General features: G+C 37.0%; 1 protein-coding gene across 7 annotated transcripts in view; it reads right to left on the reverse strand.

Moving 5' to 3' along the window:
• Positions 1–494: 494 nt before the first annotated feature.
• The window catches only part of LOC136209351 (sodium/hydrogen exchanger 8), a 36,378-nt gene continuing 16,042 nt past the window's right edge, over positions 495–20,830 (reverse strand). For 4 of the 7 annotated variants that reach the window (XM_066000794.1, XM_066000799.1, XM_066000800.1 and 1 more), the window contains 13 exons: positions 20,005–20,189; positions 19,211–19,258; positions 18,925–19,032; positions 18,395–18,626; positions 16,066–16,368; positions 13,951–14,019; positions 12,493–12,590; positions 12,159–12,290; positions 11,863–12,081; positions 11,537–11,743; positions 9,015–9,306; positions 5,889–6,181; positions 495–1,130 (listed from right to left, as the gene is read on the reverse strand). In XM_066000794.1, the coding sequence (XP_065856866.1) occupies positions 825–1,130; positions 5,889–6,181; positions 9,015–9,306; positions 11,537–11,743; positions 11,863–12,081; positions 12,159–12,290; positions 12,493–12,590; positions 13,951–14,019; positions 16,066–16,368; positions 18,395–18,626; positions 18,925–19,032; positions 19,211–19,258; positions 20,005–20,189 (2,492 nt within the window). In that variant the 3' untranslated portion in view covers positions 495–824. Of the gene's footprint in view, positions 1,131–5,888; positions 6,182–6,857; positions 7,331–9,014; positions 9,307–11,536; positions 11,744–11,862; positions 12,082–12,158; positions 12,291–12,492; positions 12,591–13,950; positions 14,020–16,065; positions 16,369–18,394; positions 18,627–18,924; positions 19,033–19,210; positions 19,259–20,004; positions 20,190–20,830 lie in introns of those variants that run through there. The other 3 variants (XM_066000795.1, XM_066000797.1, XM_066000796.1) reach the window with 3 other exon arrangements.

Here is a 20,830-nt window from a genome sequence, read left to right on the forward strand (position 1 = left end):
TGGATGAGGCAATGACTTTCGATAAATGTATATATAGCTAACGGGCCAGGCCAGGCCCGATGGGTATTTATATAGCCCAAACCCGCCCATTTTCTAGACGGGCTTATTCGGGCTTGGACCGGACCGGGCCTAACACTAATTTTATGTATCCAGGCCCGGCTAAATGGATCTGAGCTCGGACCGAGTGGGCGGACTCATCGGCCCATGGCGAGGTCTATTACACATCAGGCGAGACTGACTACAATTGGGATTGGGTATAAAAGTACAGTTATCATAGTTTCAAGAGAGGTATATCATACTTATACCTGCTCGGTTTGAGTGCTATAAATGCAAATTCATAAATATATAACAAGATTTCATTCCGAAATTTGTGAACTATAAGAGCATCTCTAGTGGTGTTTGTAACTTTGAGGTGCCACTTAGACTTAAATAACAGTCAAAAGTTACATCCCACTAGAGCATTTGTTATTTCAATATATTAATAGAGTAAAATGAAATTATTAATTAAAATTTGGATTGAAAATGAAATTATCTATTTACTTTATTGGTGATATACAGATCAAACGAAGTTAGTGGGCCATGGAGAAAAGTAAAATAAATTGATTTATAAGACTCACACTCCATACTCTCTATCATTGGTCACAATTAATTGTGTGTGCCACACTCTCCTTGCAATTTTTATTGATAAATATTGATGTTTGTTACCAAAGTTGGTAACAAACTAATTTTAGTTACAACCATCATAATGCTTGTTATAATGCTTGGTTGCAACTTTTACAAAGTGACAAAGAAATGGCATCCATTAGAGATGCTCTAATACAACATTATTTCAATTCCTCATGTAGGAAAGAAAGCCTGCTTGGCGAGTCAATTCTAACTATGTGTTCATCTTCATCACTGGAATCATCGTCATTCTTGTCTGCATTTTGCTGTGTGGCACTGGCACTGCCACCAGGATCCCTCCACCTCAACTTTCTTACCTGTAGGTTCTTCCTTACAGTAGTAGATCCTTCTGATCTAACACTAATCAGCGTATGCCCATTAAAGGATGCACCTTCACAAAATGGCAAGCTACGTACTCGCTTCACTACACTGCTGGAACAATTATTTATACGCTCATGCACATCAACCTAATCAAAATAACAAAACAACATATGCAATATTAAACAAGAGTTTAGGGTAGGAAGTGTTATGCTAATCATTAAAAAAAAAATAATAAAAAAAAAGACTTCCTAGGAATAAATAAATACAGATAACTAAACCTAACACAATTAGGACTAACATTATCGCACCATAGCTAGATTGGTTTTGGAACAGGGAACTGAAGCTCTTGAAACAGTGATTGAATCCAGAGAAGCTCAGTCGTAGCATTGGCCACAGCTTTATACTCGCTTTCGATAGAGGAACGAGCAATAGTTGGCTGTTTACTAGTGTGCCAAATACCAGACTCTTGCCAAGATAAACACAGTAAGCAACGATCATCCGGACATCCACCCCAATCGTTGTAACAATGAATGTGAATGTCTCGAATGGGAGAGGAGAAGAAAAGGATACCATAATCAGATGAGCCATGAATATAATGAAGGATATGCTTGACTCCCTACCAGTGTTCATCTATAAGACTATGTAGAAACTGACAAAGCTTGTTAACAGAGAAGGCTATGTCAGGATGAGTCAGTGTGCGGTATTGCTAGGCACCAACAATGCTACCATACTCATCCCCAAATTTGAGAAGAGTGTTGGTCTTGGAGAGATTCAGAGTGGTAGCCATTGGAGTGTTGCAAGGCTTGCAATCCGTCATCTTAACACGCTCAAGAATGTCACAGACATATTTAGCATGAGAGTGATGCACACTAAGTTTCGTGTACCGAATTTCCAACCCAAGAAAATACGTGGTTTGTCCCAAATTGGGAATAGGGAACTCCCTCTCAATGGCTCAAATTATCTGTTGGATGAGCTCATAATCAGTGCCGGTGACTAGAATATCGTCAACATAGCATAAAATGTATAACTTAGCTCGAGCCTTATGTTTGATAAAAAGAGAGTTGTCAACTAAAGACATGACCAAACCCAGAGAGCGGAGAAAAAGTTTAAGGCGGGTAAACCATTCCCTAGAAGTTTGCTTCAATCCATACAAGGACTTCTATAGAAGATACACATGATCTGGCTTGTCCGTATCCTGTAACCCCTAAGACGTGGAACAAGTCTCCATGTTTCATTGTCGAGCAGAGCTTTTATTTCAACAGACATGGCATGACGCCATGCTGGAATTTTATTAGCTTTAGTGAAGCAGGATGGATCATCAATGGAGTCAGCAACAGTAGCCACAAGAGTAGAATACTTCATACACCTAGTGACAGTCGATGGGCATAGGTCCATATGGTGATTGTGGGTAGTAGAGATGGTGATAGAGATCATGATACTAATGGGGGCCCTTTAATTGATGAGGCTCATGGGCCAAGGGAGCTGTAAGTTTACTCTCGTAGAAAGAAGAAGGATAAAGGGCAATTGGAAAATATCACCATCAGTTAGTTACACCTAGGGAATTAAGAATGAGGTGGCTAGAGTTAGTTATGATATTTTGTTATTCCTTTTGTTGTATTTAAGTTGCTTTCTGGGAAGGGAAGGCTGTGTTTTATTATCTTCTGCACTGTTATGGAGGGCCCTTCCTTAGTGTAGAGAGCCTTACGTGTTCCTTACCTTTTACTTTTAGATTAATAACATTCCCTATATTCTCTTCCTCCCCTGCTTAGTCACTTTACTTGATCTGTTTTCTTTTGTTCGAGATCCTATCATTTGGTTTCGTTGTCGGATTCACGGCCATGGAGACTCGTTTTCAATCTAAACTAGAAGCTCAATCCAAGCTCGTTGAGGAGCACACAGAGGTGCTGGGTTCTATTCAGTTACAGATGTGTGCTATACGAAATACTATGGCCAGTTTACTTAAGTACCTGGAAAGCTTGACACCGGGATGGATATCTTTGACTCCCACCCTCTCCACCTTCAGAAAAACCAGGGATCCCACCCAGTTGATGGTATTGTTGAAGATGACTCCTCTGAATCCTCCTCGGACCGTGAGAAACTCGTTCCTGACCGCCCGTTGTTTCCTCCTACCCGTAGCGAGAGCTCTGCTCCCAATTTGGAGTCTCACCTATGCCCAGACCATTTTTTCAGCATTGTGGTTTCTCTCCCAAAGGTAAAACTCCATGTTTTCTCCGGTATCGATCCCTCCGCCTAGATTTCTCAAGCAGAATTCTACTTCCGGTTTCATCACACTCAGCCTCCAATGAAGCTCTCACTAGCCCAGATGTGCATGACCAGCGCCGCAATGAATTGGTTCTCGCGTATCATCCGCGATTTCCCTCACCTCTCGTGGGACCCGCGTAAATTCAAGCTCCTGCATCGGTTTAGTGCAAAAGGATAGATGTGTAAATGGGTTGTTGGAGTCGCGGACGGGAAATGCGAGAGTAAACGCAAAGTACTGTCGTTGGTGTTGTCTGAGGCATAATTGGTGAGTGAGAGACAACCGTTTGGGATGCATAGATGGAAATAACAGTGCTTTCCAGATAGAGAGTTTTTGTGAATGTCTCGGGCGGGCAGTTTGAGAATACACAAGCAAACCAAGAGGATTGTTGGACTGAGTGTGTGAAGAGGAGGATGTACTTGTGTACGGACCAAGTAAAGATGGAAGCTGCACTGCAGAAGGCCTCGAGGAGGAGCTAGTCGACACAGTGACACTCGGGACGATGCTGTAGTCCTGGCAGACCTCCTCAGAACTCGACGTGTTTGCATATATATACTCATAAAGGGCGGCCCGGTGCACTACGCGTCCCCGCTGAGCGAGGGTCCGGGGAGGGGTCCCACCACAAGGATGTACCGGGGGCAAGTCCCCTGCCAATTTATTTGGCAAGAGGCCGCTCCTAAGACTCGAACCCGTGACCTCTTGGTCACACGACAACAACGTTTACCTTTGCGCCAAGGCTCGCCCTCTGCATATATATACTCATCCGGGGGAAAATCGAGACAAAGGTGACCATTGTGATTTGGAGAGTCTCCAAAGTAGATACAAGGTTTGGCTCTAAGTTCAAACTTATGCTTGTTGTAGGGTCGAAGGAAAGGAAAAATCCCACAACCAAAAATACGAAGCTTTTTTAAATCTGGAGTGACTTGAAATGCCCGAAAAGAGGGTGAGACATTATTTAAAACTTTTGTGGCTAAAAAGTTTATCAATTTGACACTGGTGAATAGCATAATTCTAGAATTTAAGAGGGTAAAGAAGCATGTGCAAGCATGGTTAAAGCAGTGTCAATGCGTTCTGAAATTCCATTTTTCTCATGTGTGCAAGGACAAGCAAGTTTGTGTCTAAGGCCATTTTGATCAAGGAAGGATCTTAATTTTTGAAATTCACCCCAAAATCCGAGTAAAATTTTTTAACCTTGACATCAAATTGAGGAACAATCATAGCATAAAAGTTGAGCAAAACAGATTGAACATCACTTTTATTTTCTAAACAAAAAATCCAAGTAAAAAAAAATCTTGTTGATTTAGTTGATCATACAGCTCATAGTAATCCACCGAAGCCCCACTCTGACATTAAGAGCAGTGATGGTGTTGTGGTATTCCTGATCCGTATTTTTTAACAGGGAAGTCGTGAGATGCACAGAAGGAGAGGTGTGTCGGCAGCGCCAGCTCATCAGCAATTGCTTTCACCTTTTGGAGGTATTCGGCCACAGGTTGGTCATTCTGTTAGAGTTCAAAGAGTTCCAGAGTCAATTGAAATTGTCTATTTTCAAATACTGTACCATAAATACGCTCAAGAGCATACTAGATTGCCCAAGGATTGTCCAAGTTGGTGATGATAGGAAAGACTCCCTTAGTAAGTGAAGAGATGATCCATGCTTTAACCCAACGATAGTTCTGTTTCCATGTGCGGAATAAAATCACCAGGGACATTAGGATTGGCATTGTGAACACGTGGTACATATTGGGGTGGTGGTGGTATTGCCCCCGTAATGTGTTCATCAAAAGATTGCTTTGCTTCAAGAACAATAATATTGGTCGTCCATGATCTGTAGTTACGAGTGAGTTCGATAGAGATGGTGGAGTTACTTGTAATAAAAGGAAGTATCAAAGAACACATAATGGAGTCAGTGTAGGTGGAATATAGGAGTGTGGCCGTGAATGGTGACGTAGCTGTGCCGAAGTAACATGAGTGAGCAGAATTAGAAAAGGGAAGCAACCGATAAGTTTGGGATGGTCGAGGTTGTGACACCTGAGGGGGAAAGGCTAGTCAAAGGGGATCAGTGAAAGGGGGAATCGGTCACAGACTGTGGTGGTTGGAACTGACCTAGGGGTGGGAAGAGCGAAGAATTTGAGTGAGACAGCAGTGATGAAGCCGGATCGGAGATTAGGTGAATTCCGATTCATTGAAGTGGGAGGAAGAAGTGGGGTAATGAGTGAGACAGAGAGGATTCAACCTCTTGGGCAGCGGCCAGAGGAGTCACCATGGCGGCGAAAAAGAATATCAGCGTGGGTACAAATTAGAGTCCTCGTAGAACTAAGAAAAAAAGAGTTTAGGATAGGAGGTGTTATCCTAAACATAAAAGACTTCCTAAGAATAAATAAATTAATAAATATAGATAAGAAACAGAAAACTAATCCTAACACAATTAGGATTAGCAGTGAAATATTGTGTTTGTACGTAATATTATCACTAACACCTTTTAACTCTTCCCCACTCGTGAATTTCTGTTTATTCCACAATAGCATCTCTAATCATTACTACATATTAAATATGTAAGCTGAAACACATCATTTTATGTCTATAATTTCTCCTTTGCATGCACAGCACAACCCTGAAAGTGAAAGCAGAAATAGATTGACCATACCGTGCTCCCAAAGATGCTCAGGTGCATTGCTTTTGCAGAAAAGTTATTTGCTTTTCCATTTTCAATATTCTGCTCATTTGAATTTGCCTTGTAGAAATTTTCTGGCCAACTCATCAGAGCATGCTCTCTGCTTAGAGCCCGATGGGGATGATCAGCTGTATGCCGGAAGGAAGACGAAGACCTTTGAAGAGCACTATCAGCTTCAAAAGCTGCAATGTCAAAGATTATCACTCTTGCTCTTGTTTCAACTTGATACCAAAATTTTTGATGAGTGAAACTGCCTGTCCTGGAACCTGCATATATCAGTATTGATGAGGATATTTATCTTTCTATTTTTCATGCTTCAAAAAAGGAAGACTAAAAAAAAGACAAAAAAAAGTATAGGAAAATGGGGCTACTTAAAATCAAGATCAGTACCATATATATATATTGTATTTTACTTTTGTAGGTCAGGACCATGGTCTTAAAATTCAGATCTTTCAAAATAAAAATATAAAATAACATCTATCTTTGTGCTTTTGCACAAAAATTCCAATCCCAACCCAGTCCCCTTTGCACACACCCAAATTTATTTGTATTCATGACGGAAAACAAGGAAGAACTCTTGCTTAGGGGAAGGAGATTGAGAAGGAGACCTACATAGCAGAACTGGCTAGTAATTGGTCTTGCTTTGCTTTGAAAAGGCAACAAGAAATTGGGACTGACATTTAACTCAATAGTGGCGCTACACACAATTTCATTTCAAGAAATTAACGACAGAGAAAATTCTAGGATCAGAATAACTGTAGGTGATGGTACAAGGTGTGGTTACTGAAAACTGTCTTATTAATTATTATACAGCTGAAACTGAGTGGTTTTCTTGTCTCCTTCAAGCATTGGTTTTTTATTCCAAATCTCAATATGTTCTGACAATTTCATAGTTAAGAATTTTGGACAAGGTAATGCATAGTTGGCACACCTGGAGAATGAAATTTTGGCATGGAATATCCCAGCAAAGGAAGTCTACTGCTTCCCTTACAAGCTTAGTTTGAAGGCTCCAAGAACAGTTTGAAAGACATTGTATGACTGAAGGAGAAATCAGGGGTGTGGACTGGAGAATCAGTTGCAATTAATTATGGACAAAAAACTGTGTTGGAAGGTCTAAATACACTTTGTTGCAGTCTTTTAGAAGCCTAAGGGACTATCTCTTGTTCGTTACATCAATCAACTTATTTCTTGGACGAGGCCCACCAGTTGTATCTCCATTTCGACATCTCATGCTCAGGAAGAAATCCAAAGGCAAGTTCAGGGTATGTTGAAGATGGGCAATATCAAGCCTAGCTGCAATGTATATTCTAGCCAAGAAAGATGTGAGTTAGGTGTACCTCGATATCTTCATGATCATAAAGAGGAAATCCAAAGGCAATTTTGGGACATGTGATGATAGGCAAAATCAAGCCTAGCTGCAATGCATATTCTAGATGTCAGATATTACTATGAAGTGGACCTTTCAATATCAGCTTAAGCTTTTAGTTCAATTGGTTCCATGAAATGGTATCAAAGCCAGTGGGCCTGTATTGTGCACGCTTCAAGCACAGCTTTTGGTTCAATTGGTTCCATGACACTAGACAAAAAAGATGCGAGTTCACATGGCTGTAACAGACCATGTAATACACTAGAATACATGGGATACCATGTAGATTAAGAGTCTACATGAATATATTAAACTTAAGATGAATACACATATTTATACAAGGTTTTCCCTACAATAAAGAAAACATAGTGGCCCTACTAGCAGCCCCATAGCTGTCACAGAAGCCTAAGCATGATCTAGTAGCAGCCTAAGCATGTTATACATTTATTACATTGACTTATTCTGTAACAATGGCAAACATTGTCTTTTTATTTCCCAAAGGCAAACAAAGAATCCAGGCATAAATCCCGATGTGTGAGGAAGATAACCAGAAAACTAATTTCTGGATGCAGGATGGGCATTGCAAATTTCAGTGATGCCTTTTAAACTCACAAATGTCCCATTAACCCTCCAAGCTGTCATGAGGACTTGGCTTCATAAATACATGTTAGAATTCTTCAATGATACCATGGTCTAGTTGTAAGTTTCGGTAAATCACTACAAATTTCAGTTTGGGAACTATGATCAAATATTTGGATCATTTAATTGGTGCTCAAGGGGTGTTTACAGATTCAGGTACATGCAAGCTGCCTGAGCTTGATCTATACTTCAGAATCTTAAACGGGTGCATGCATTCTTAGGTAATATTACGAGAAATATATTGAAGGGTATGGGGAAATAGTTATGCCTTCAACTGAGTAGACTAGGAAAGATTTGTTAAATGGAGATCAGCCAACTCTACTCTAGATCTTGGACTACCAAAATTTTGCAATTAATTTGTCATTGTCGCAAATAATAAAAAACTATTGTTGGGGCTTACCTATCAGCTTAAGCTTTTGGATTAAATGGTTCTATTTCTAAACTGAGAGGTCCAGGGTTCCAATCTTAGCAACTCCATTTTTTAATTATATATCGAACAAAATGTGAGGGCAAGCCTTGGCGCAACGGTAAACGTTGTTGTCATGTAACCGAGAGGTCACGGGTTCAAGTCTTGGGAGCGGTCTCTTGCCAAAAAAATTGGCAGGGGATGGCTTGCTCCCAATACACCCTAAAGGGCATTTGCATGCCGGAGGATATAAGAAATAACCAAACAATTAGTGGACCTTACCTATCAACTTAAATTTTTGCATTAAATGGTTCTATGACAGTTTATTTCTCGAGCATGCCAAATGACGAAATATAAGGTTTCAAATAATTGCAAAAACACATAAATCGAAAAATTACAAAGCCTCATAATGAAAAAACAGTAAAAGCAAACAGTTCAGTAGCCCTAACTTTACCCAAACCATTTATGTAAGACAGGGTTTAACACAATAAACTTGTACCATCATAGCATGCTAATCTTCTATCACAGTTTCATCACAAAATATTCACCAGCCATCAATCATTAGGTCACACCCACTCGTATATCAAGGAAGAACAGCACATGTAACTCCAGTTTTAAAAGAGCAATATAAAAGGAAAAAATAAATAATATTATAATTCATATTTCTTTTCAAGTCCACTAAAATTACCTGTTCTTTGTTCATTTAGAATGCTTTGCTTTGCATGTGCATTTCCAAAGCTATGACTGCCATGTGGAGGCAATAGTGCTGCAGGTGACACAATAAATTCTTCCTGGAAGCCATGGGCTTTTATGAATCCTTCTAAGAGAAAGCCAACAGAATGATTAGGTACTTCTATGGTTTCTCCTCTTATATGAGTGGTCATCATTGACCTTTCTGCAACAAGAGCTCTCAGATCTTGCATTGACATTTTTTCAAATATTTGAGGAAGTAAAAGTTTGGCAAGTATTATAGCACTTTCCTGGAAAGAAAACAAAGAAAAAGAAAACAGTGTTGAAGATTAACTGATATCCGAATCTGATATATTGTAGTCAGTTTCAGCTTATTGTGTTGACTAGAAACTAAAAAAATGTTCCATCCTTTTAACTGTGGAAACATCAAAACTTTTATATCCAAGCACTGAAATCAGCACAAACAATTTGATCAACAGGAAATAGATGTTTATATCCATCATATATCTTCATTCTTTCAATATCACCTTTTTCTTTCATCTAAAACTATGGAAAGCTAAGGAGCTACAATGCTTATTAGTTATAGCTATTGTTTCGTCTGCATATCTTACCAAGGTGAATAGTGAAGACAGGTACCAAGAAAGAAGTCTAATAAAGTGTTATCCCCAGATCCCTAGTTTGGTGTGTCATTATTCTTAGCATATGAGCATTCCTTTTCCTCCCGGGGAGAAATGTCTTTATGTTGAATCTTAATAAGCTTTGTTCGCTTCATGGATAAAAGATTCAGTGGTAGAAAAAGAAAGTATAGTACATTAAAGTTCTATTCAGATGATACAGAGAGTATGCTCGCATTTCCTGAAACCAGTTTTTTTTCTTCAATTTGCTGCTGGACAGGTGGTTCACATTGTTTTTACATGGGTTTTTTCTGTATGGACTTCTCCAGATAGTCTATAACTGTTCTTCAGAGTAATTGAACAATTAGAGTGTAATTCTTCTTAGCATTACCTTTTAGGGCCTTTTCTTGAACTCTGTTATTTAAGCTCAGAGTCCTTATCTCTTTGATGTATTTTCTCCATGTATGTCTCAACTCAACACACTAGGGATCCATGGGATACTATGTAGATTAAGATACTACAATGATATATTTTACTTGGGAGCAATATATATATATATATATATATATATATATATATATATATAAGTAGCTCCTGATATTACTCCTACTATCAAGGAGACATATTGACCCTACCAGCAGCCTAAGCATGCCCCAACAGCCCGTCAGCAGCATTAGGCATGCTATTCATTAATTACATTGACTTATTTTGTCACTCTCTCCCTCAAGCTGAAGCATGGATTTTAATCATGCTCACCTTGCTATAGATACAAATAACATAGTCTTAAAGACACTACAACTGAAAATAAAAAACTTAAGATACTTTAGAATATAAATATATTATGGGAGACATAACCTAGAAGAACAGATCGGACAAGAGAGATGACAGGAACATCAAGCTTGTCAAAAACGGACAAGCAAAACTCAGTTTCAGCAAAGTGCAAGAGGCTTCCAGCAACGTCATTCCACAAAAGGAGAGTCACCGGAAAACTAACCGGACAGACAGGTCGGAAACAGAGAGGCGGCGGCGGGGGAAGAGGAACTGAGACTTGGAACCCTTGGTCAAACAGTCTGCTCACAAGGCACACAATAATGCTGAAAGAAACTGCCCAAAAATACGAACCCAGAAATTCTGACAAAGGCAGATATTGAAGCCAAACTAGGAACCCAGAAATTCAGCACACAAGGGTAGCTCTCAAACCCAGAAAAACTCTGCTCACAAGGGCAGCTCTCAACCCAGAAAAATTCTGCTCACAACGGCAGAAAACAAATTCTAAAATCTCAAATCCAGAAACCCACAAGAAAAGCAAAAACTAGGCTCTGATACCATGTAAAAAACTATGTAATACACAAGAATACATGGGATACCATGTAGATTAAGAGCCTACATGAATATATTTACTTGGGAGCGATGCATATATATATATATACAAGTAGCTCCTGATATTACTCCTACAATCAAGGAGACATAATGACCCTACCAGCAACCTAAGCATGCCCCAACGGCCCTTCAGAAGCCTTCGATATGCTATTCATTAATTACTGTTAGACATCCCACATTGCTAAATGAGGAAGCTATATGGCTCCTTAAATATGCGAGGCAATCCTCACCCTTTGAGGTAGCTTTTGGGGTGAGTTAGGCCTTTGTTTACATGGTATCAGAGCCATGGTTCAATGTTGGGGCTCCTGCTGATATTAGCGCCACACACCAAATGAATTGGGCGTGAGGGGGCGTGTTAGACATCCCACATTGCTAAATGAGGAAGCTATATGGCTCCTTAAATATGCGAGGCAATCCTCACCCTTTGAGGTACCTTTTGGGGTGAGTTGGGCCTTTGTTTACAATTACATTGACTTACTTTGTAACAACCCTCAAATTGAAAAGATAAAGAAAAAATAATAAATACCTGCCATAAGAAAACCTCAATTGCAGGGTCTGACCGTAGGGCTGAAAGTATTTTCTCACTTTCAATGAAAAAGCAGAGTACCAAAGATTCTGTTATCATGTCACAGATATAAGGTTTTCCGACTAGAACTTCATATATGCCCAATGTGCTCCCATGTGAAAACGTTGGATGCAGAGAGTGTTTGTTCCTTATGCTGTTACTCTTCCACTGCACAAAATAATTTACAATTACAAAATGCTTAACAAAAACACTGCATCAGATATGTTTTAAAACTAAAAGTAAAAAGAAAGAAGCTTAATTCATAAATCCCCAACTTGCTCAATTACCTTGACAACACCATTAGAAATTAGCCAAATACCATTCGGTCTCAAGCCCTCTTTGTAAAGTGGCACACCACGTGATTTCATCGTTCCCTTGTTAGAACCTTCTAGATGTTCACGTACTGTAGAAGGAAGGGCTCCCAACAAAGGATGGACACTAATCAAATCATTTATTTTTGGAATCTTGACTAAAGGAGGATTCCTTTGAAGCCTTTTCAAGTCAGTCTGCGATAAAAGGTTAAGTATGAAGAGCAACACTTCGGCTGGAAGCTGCAGAACCATATTATAAAAAACACAAGTACCTGTACAGCATCATGAAGATGAAGCATCTCCTTTTCTTCCAAGAGTCCAACCTTCTCAAGATTTTGCACATAATCACTTAAATGGTTCAACACTGAGTAAGTTACTTGTCTGGTTTTCACAACACGCAAAACCTGAAAAAGACAATTACATAACATATTCCAACATTAGCAATATTACACCAATAACTGATATTAAATTGCTCCAATCAACTAAGATGTAGGGACAAAAAAAAAATCGGTACTCATATCATAGTTCATATGGTTCTAATCTAACTAATTCCATCCAGAATCCAATCTATATCAATAAAATACATGAGCAATTAAGTTTTAAAACCTCTGGGAAAGAGACGCGAACTTCTTCCAAGAATTCTTTGGCTTCTTCTCCTTCTGCCTCACTTTCATTGATGACTATGAAAGCAATTTCAGTATCACCTAGAAGGGCAAGTGCATTTTTAGGTTAAACTTTTTATAAAATAGAAAAGAGAGAATAAAATCAATATTTCTGAAACTAGAGAAAAGTTATCCCAGGACACCTGTCGAAAGTATTATTAATATTCATCAGCATTACCATGAAAGAATATTGAATAACTAACACGAAAACAGTTTTCAAAACTAAGAGGATGTTTCCAAGGTAACAGAAGAGTATAATTATTGAAGCGAAACCCAAAACATTTGAGGAAGGTAGGTATATTTAATGTTTGAACATGAATATAACCCATAATACCAGACTCATGCCCTAGGACAACATTGTCCATCTCGCATTTGAATTTGTAATATGCAACTTATTTCCCAACTGGATCAGATGGTCATGATCAAGACTACTATGGTTTTCAGCTCTTTAGCATGCCCCTAACTGACCTTTGAGAATCAAAATGCATCAAGATTTAGATGAAGCCATGCTTTCGATATAAACAATACTAGAGTTTCTATAGTCTCTTATAGAACTTTAACGGCAAGAATCTTGTCCTGAGGCACGAGTTCACCATTCAGTTTGCAAATGCAGCAGTCCAATTTAGTTATCCAAACCAACTAAGACTGCTGAATCAAAACTACAAATAATTTTATCATGCCTGCTACACATGCTTAAACTTGTATGGAATCAATAATAATGTACAGCATATTAAACAGTATTATTAGTGATAGTATGTGATACATAATAATTCAATGTAATAAATGTAAGCATGCCTAAGTCAACTAAAGCATTGCTTTAGACTGCTATAGAACTGTTGTAGGTTGTTGTGGTCCTACAATGTCTCCTTGATTGAAGGAGAACCTTGTATATATATATGTCTATTGCTCTTAAATAAAATATATCAACGTAGTATCCGTAAGTAAAGTATTTCTGAAATAATTCATGCTTATCTTACTCAATTGAACAGACACAATATATATACACAGAGAGTCCTAAACCAATACTGATTAGGAGAACCAAAATCTAACCTAATTCTACCTCGTAGAACCGACTTATACATAGTTCTAACTAGGTTTGACAACGTGTGATAAACTTAGGAACGACATCCTTATCACCCTCCTCAAGCTGTACTGGGCGGGACTGCATTGTATGCTTGTCTCAAAGCAATTGAAATCTTCTGCGATGCAATGGTTTGATAAAAACATCTGTTGTCTGATCCACGGTAGAAATGTATCGTACGACAAGAGCTTTTGAACAAACTTTATCCTGAACAAAATGGAAATCAATTTCCAAATGTTTGATGTTGTTACAGAACACAGGATTTGCGGTTAAATAAACTGCACTCCAATTATCACACCATAAGATAGGTGGAGAGATTACCGGAAACCCAACTTCGCGGAGTAACATTTGAATCCAACTTAGTGTGATTCACGAGCGCGTGCATGTACACTGCAAAGGAAATGTCAGGACGGGTGAAGGTGAGGTATTGAAGACTGACCACCATACTCCTCTACATGCCTGGATCGGATAACAAAGCCCCATTCTCGATGCTCAATTTCTCGATTGGATTTGGTGGACTCGAAGGATGATAAATAAAAATTACCATGACACTTAGGTTACAAACCCTTATGCATTTACTTATTAATTCCCAATCTCTTCATCAATTAATGCATGAAATGAAAATGTTAAGAGATATAAACAGATTGTTGAAGCCGTCACCTACAAGTTTGAGCATTTAAGTTGAGTAATTTTTTGACATGGTATTAAAACCAATCATATAAAAAGACCCAGAGATCGAACAATCATCACTCCCATCAAACACAAGATGGGTTGTGCTTGCAACAGCTTACGCCCAATAGGTAATTCTGTGCAATGTTGAGTTAGCGATGAAACTAGTCTTCATGTCCTAACCTACGAGCATGAGCTACTAAGTTGAAATTTTAATAAATAAGATGGGGATTAAAAGATTCAAACTGCGGATCTATAGGTCTATAAAACTTTGATACCATGTAAAAAACCCTCAACCTAAAAGTTTAAGCTTGTAATCAAGGGCACCAAAAAAACTTTCAAATCTCCATAATAAAGAAATTGACAAGAATTTTAAGCTCAGATTTAGCAATGCAATTGTATCTCTTAATAAAGAAATTGAACAAGAATTTTAAGCTCACATGTAGCAATGCAAAACAACTATTACAATACAAGATCTAAGTATTACAACATAAGATCTAGGCAAGGGATGGCCAAGAGCTGGTGTTGAACAGGAACAGGCCCCAATCAAAACTGGAGCAAAACCAATCAGACACTTAATTGGAAATGGAATCGTATGAAGGCTGTCCAATTCAAGTTCCAAACGGTGTAATTCAAAACTTGAGTAAATAAAATAAATATATTCATAACATAAAGTCTAAAACTTGTATTAATATTAAAACTTCATTGAAAATATAAATAGTTAAAAATAAATTTTATGTATTGAAATTTAAATGATTGTTTTTTTAATTTTCAATTATGAATTTATAAATCCTAATAATAGTTTTAAGTAATAAATTAAAAACAATTTACTACAGTTTATAAGAGCATAGCATATATATGTTACATTATAATGAAAAAACACAATAAACAATTTTTGTTAGTTATTTAGTAAGGTAGTTTAATTTACGTTCATCATGGTCAACATGTTTACCATTCTTCTCAAATTAGTAAAATTAGAAGTGAGCCAACTACAATTGATTTGGGTGGCATGCAACATTTGAAGATAACAATTGAGAGAGAATAATATACATAGGCGATGTATCAAGCCCTTTTTATTTAAAAAGAATTATTTTAAACTAAAAACTTGAGAAGTAAAAATTTAATTTATTTTGTTTTTCAATTAGACCATTTAAAAGAACTAATTTTTACAATTAAAAATTGAAGAATAAAAATCTCTTTCTAAGAAATAATAAATATTAACCTTATCAAAAAGTTAATTTCATAATTAAGTTTTGAGCTGTAACAGATCAGAATCAGAGCCGGAACCGGCGCTGAAACCAAACCTGACAGGTCATGGACCACAACTTGAACCATCCGTTTGACAGCTTGATTCAGTTTGTATTTTTCATGAACCATGGCCAGCCCTGGATCTAGGGAATCTGGTCACAGAAACTCTTGAGCAGTAAATCATATGCAATTGAAACCTAGAGAGTAGTGACCTTAGACGCAAGCCCTTCTCTTCTTCCTACATTACGACCATTCCAGGTGATTGATTCAATGAAACCGTAGCTTGCTTAATCTAAAAATCTGAAGCATGATAAGTCACCTCAAAAGACAGTATCATAGTTTTTCCAAAAAAAAAAGAGTAAATAACAAATATGAAAATAATATTCTGAACATGTTGATCATGTAAGATGGAAATTTAAGCTTTCATATGTAAGGACAACCATAAGAATCAATGCTGAAAACAGTTGCAATGCATCATAAAAGAATAAACATAATGCCCTAAACTGTAGAAGTATTTACCTATAAACTCGTGCAGTTGCCTTCGTGCAATTCTGTGTGCACGTAGAAATGCAGCACAAATATAACATGCAGATTCCAATCTCCCTACAATGAAATAAGTAACCAGTTTTCGTGGGCAAATACTCGATTGAAGAAACCTGTAATAACTCGGGAATTGAACATTAGCCTTTAACCCTTTCCAATCACAAAGAGCCCCATGAGAAACAAAGTCAATTGCTTCGTCTACTGATTGCATCAAAATATTTGCAATACTTTGTGTTATCCTTCCCTCATCAAGCATTTCCCAGTAAGCAGATTGTACACCTACACAAAAAAATGTCTCTGAATCAGCACTTCAGTCTTTTATAGACAGAGGAATTGTTGAGCTCCAAAAGAAGAACATATTCAAAAGATGAAGGATTCCATTATTAGAGTCATAGAGCAATTAGCTGCTATTTCTGTTGAACAATGCACATTTTATGATGAAAATATCATTACACAGGTTTAACCACTTATAAAAGTTAATACTGAGTTTTAAAAATAACATACAGCAGTAATTGTGTGAAATCCCACTCTCTCACTTTTTTGATGTCTTTATATTGGTACATATCTAGCCATTTTTCGCTATGATTGCTATTATTGGGTCTGGGTCTTACCTATCAGCTTAAGCATTTAGGTCTATTAGTTCCTTGACATATGGTACCACAGCCTCTTGGACCAAGTGGTTGAGAGATCCGGCAAATCCATTTATTAATTGAATTTTAACACATGGTAGGATGGGTCTGTGTTGTATACACTTCAAGCCCAAAGGGGCATTTAAGTGCAGGAGTATGCCAGAGATAATAATAGAAGTTATTCCAGGACCTTACCTTTAAGCTTAAGCTTTTGGGTTAATCCATATGGGCTATGTTAGACCAAAAAGATATGATACCAAATTAGCTATACTGAAATTGGCATTACCATAGCAGCCTAAATGTCTGCAACTTAATATCACATCTATTTCAATAAAAGACATAAATATAGTAACACAATATCAATGCTTAAAGCTTTGTAACGAAGTGGATGATATTTGATTTCCAGCATGATATATTTCAAAGCATATGAAAATGTGAGATGTGGTTTAGACATCTATTTCAACAAAAGACATAAATATAGTAACACAGTATCAATGCAACTACATAGGATGCTTGTCGGACCAAATAGATGATAATTTGATTCCCAGCGTGCTATTTTCCCAAGCATATTGAAAATGTGAGATGTGGGTTTTCAATTATAGGATGCTTGTCATTCATCAGGAAGTAAAGTTTAGGCTAAACACTGCACACAACCTTCAAAAAATTTGTTTCATTAACTGGCTGCAACAGATCCAAAAGTTCAGTCAGTGGTATGCACATATAAATTAAAGGAAGTACGCATAAGTTCCAGTTTTTATTTTCTGATACATCTCAGCATCCACATTTCATAATTTGTTAATTCTTTTGCTTAAGAAAAAAGTTATTTAACTCTGAACTTGAGAATGAAAAATATAAACATCAGTAACATCATTTTCACAGAAGAAATCATTCCATTTCATGCAAATCTATAATGAGAATCGTTCTTTTTGTTGTGAATACTAGCTAACAGAATAGTTTCAGGATTCAGCATACCCTGTTCTTAATAATATCTTGCAACTGCATACACACATACATGCATATTGACACACACATACATGCATACAGACATGCACACATGGACAGTCATACATACACATACATGCATATAGACATGCACATAGATGCATACAGACACGCACGCATGACGGACCACACGCACACTCACTGCATGGCAAGAACGGACGCACATGCACACAGACAATCACACACACACGCGTGCGGGCGCACACACATATTGATGACTTGGTGGCCAGAACAAACACACACACACACATAGTGATGATTTGGCGGCCACACACATACATATTAATGATTTGGTGGCCAGAACAAACATACACACATAAGTTCAAAGCTAGAACAAAAGGCATACACCCACACAGATACATATTGATGATTTGGTGGCCAGAACAAACATACACAGATACATAAGTTCAAAGCTAGAACAAAATGTAATCTAAGTAGGCTGTTATCTTTTGTTTTAACACAAATTTAGTACAAAATGGACCAATTTAATCAGTTACAAATCAGAAAAACCAAATTCAAAGCAAATGCTGAACGCAAATCATTAGTCGAGGGAAAAAGTCAAAATATCTATGTGTGTTAATAGTTCCTATTGAGACAAGGGAGTAGCATGGTAGATTTGCCAATCTTATTTCATTTATTATCATATCTTAAATAGCAGAAAAAAACTGACTTACCATTTAGAAGGCGTATGCGGATATCTTTCAAGTTTGTTGGGTCCAGATTACTTTCAGCTTCAGTTGCACTATGATCATGCAACCGTCCTCCTTCCAAATTATTTAAGCTTGTAATAAATCGCTTAACAGTAGGCCAGTCAGCAGGTCCGAGTTCCTCATCATCTCCCAGATCACCAAAAGCGGCTAATGCTTTGTTCAGCATCTCATACTTTGTATAGTTCAATATGCGTTTCTATTGGAAAGAGGCAGAAATCAACTCCAGTATATGATTGCAAGAGGAAGAAAGTTTCATAAAAAGATAAAGTAGATTGAAGAGATTGTCAATTTTCATCCATCAGGAATTTCCATATCACCATTCCATGAATATTTTCATACACAATTGCCTTCAGAAAATTTCACCACGAGATATTTTTTCACATGATAAACCTAGATGTTATTGCAGAAAACTTCTCATCGTGTACAACAAAACCAAACAGGCCAAAAGGATTATTTTGGCAAAGTAATTTTCTAGATGCAAACATAAACATCACCTTGGCAGCCGATAGCTTATCCATATCTAAAAGATGCATAATGAACTGAGTAGTGGATCCATTCACAATAAGCGTCAGAAATACAATTCCACCAGTGAAGAAAACAAACTGCAAAGGTTATCAAGAGAACATAAATTAATTGATATGCATGGATTATTAGGAAGCTCAAAAATGTAATCCTCTTCCTATATGATTTGATGGACTAAAGTTGTAATTAGCATATGTTTCCAACTTGGGAAAAAAATTAAACATTTAGGAATAAAAATTACTTGTCCTAAATACTCACCAAAGTTCCTGTTTCAGTACTGATATACACCGAGCTGTCGCTAGTGCGCTAACACAAAGAAAATAAAATAATTAAACATAAAACACAAGTTCATGCGAAAATTGCTAATAGTTGTATATACATTATCGACAGCTGCATAGGAGCTTATCAAGGGATTGATAGTATTTCATAAATAGGTGGTTAGTTGTATTATTTCCTTATGTATGAAAATTCCGTTTTTATAAATCTTTCACGTTTATACATACAAGTAAAATGGGTGAGTAGCAGAAAATGATAGCCCTATTCTCCCACAAATCTCTGTAAACTAAATCCAAATTCTCTACAGAAATAAAATAGAAATTCCACATGAAAATAAAAAGAGTTTAGTTGGTTTTGGAATTTATGATCATTCTGAAAACATGCACCACTTTGTACATGTTTTGAAATATTTTCCAATTTATAGTGATTTTGAATCAGAAACTACAAGTCCGCTAGTCACACTAGCAGAAAATAGTCACAAGTCAAACTGGTGGACGGTTAAGAACACTATGTTTCTAAACAATAGGGCTTTCCAGTTAAATTGGAAAATATAGTGCGACCCCCTTTTCCCATAATATTTGTTTGATATTTAATATAATATTCAATTACTAGAATTCCAAATCTAGTAGAATATTAATATAATTCTAATAATTAATGTATCACTTGTAGGAAAAATAAACCTATTGATGTTCGTAACAAAATCACTTGTAGGAAAGAGAATAATCTCAACCTATTGATATTAAAGCATTTTATTGCCTAGTTCCATGATTACTTGCCTTAACTGATAGTGAGAGTGACAATGCAACAGCACCCCGCAAACCTGACCATATGAGAATAGCAGCTTCCTTCCAATCCAAACCATAACCAAGATATCGCAAAAATGGATACAGCACTCCAACAGCTATAAACCGAGATAATTGCACAAAAACATATAGAAGAAAAAGATATCCCCAAGAATGTCCTGAAACAAAAACAAAAAGAAAGCTAGTTTTTAGTGTTTATATAGAGAGAAGTCATGCCATTATAGAACTGTGTCTTCACTTCAATAAGGGGAAAAATGGAACTGATATTCGGATCAAGCCATTTGTCCAGAAAATTGTTAGTAAAATAGGCCTAAATAGTAAATCATATTTAAGATTCCTAGGTTGAAATTTAAGAAATAGCTCCCATTTGCATATTTGACTAACATAATTTGCATTTTCTCATTTTCCTCTCACAATGAATAAATTTCAAGTTCATCCATGCTGTTGTAACTAAAACATAACTTGAGTATCATTAACTATCATTGAAACTCTTAAATTTAAATCTATAAATCAGAAAACTGTTTAAAGTCCAATCTTCAATTAAATTCTCAATTCAAAACCTTAATGAATCTATGCATTCAGCATATCCCTGAAGTGGCCTTCATTAGTTAACTTGTATGCTAGGTAGCTAATGAATATACTCATTTAACAGTATTTAAACCCTAATCAATCTTAATTGGCTTTAAAATGATTTTCTACTAATGAACCTTTAACAGATCGAGAACATAAACCATAGAATAACAAATTTTGGACTTCAGATAGGTTTAGAGCTCTCCTAACTTAATTTTCCACTATAGAA

The sequence above is a fragment of the Euphorbia lathyris genome, chromosome 10, assembly GCF_963576675.1.
Source record: "Euphorbia lathyris chromosome 10, ddEupLath1.1, whole genome shotgun sequence".
Classification (NCBI taxonomy): domain Eukaryota; kingdom Viridiplantae; phylum Streptophyta; class Magnoliopsida; order Malpighiales; family Euphorbiaceae; genus Euphorbia; species Euphorbia lathyris.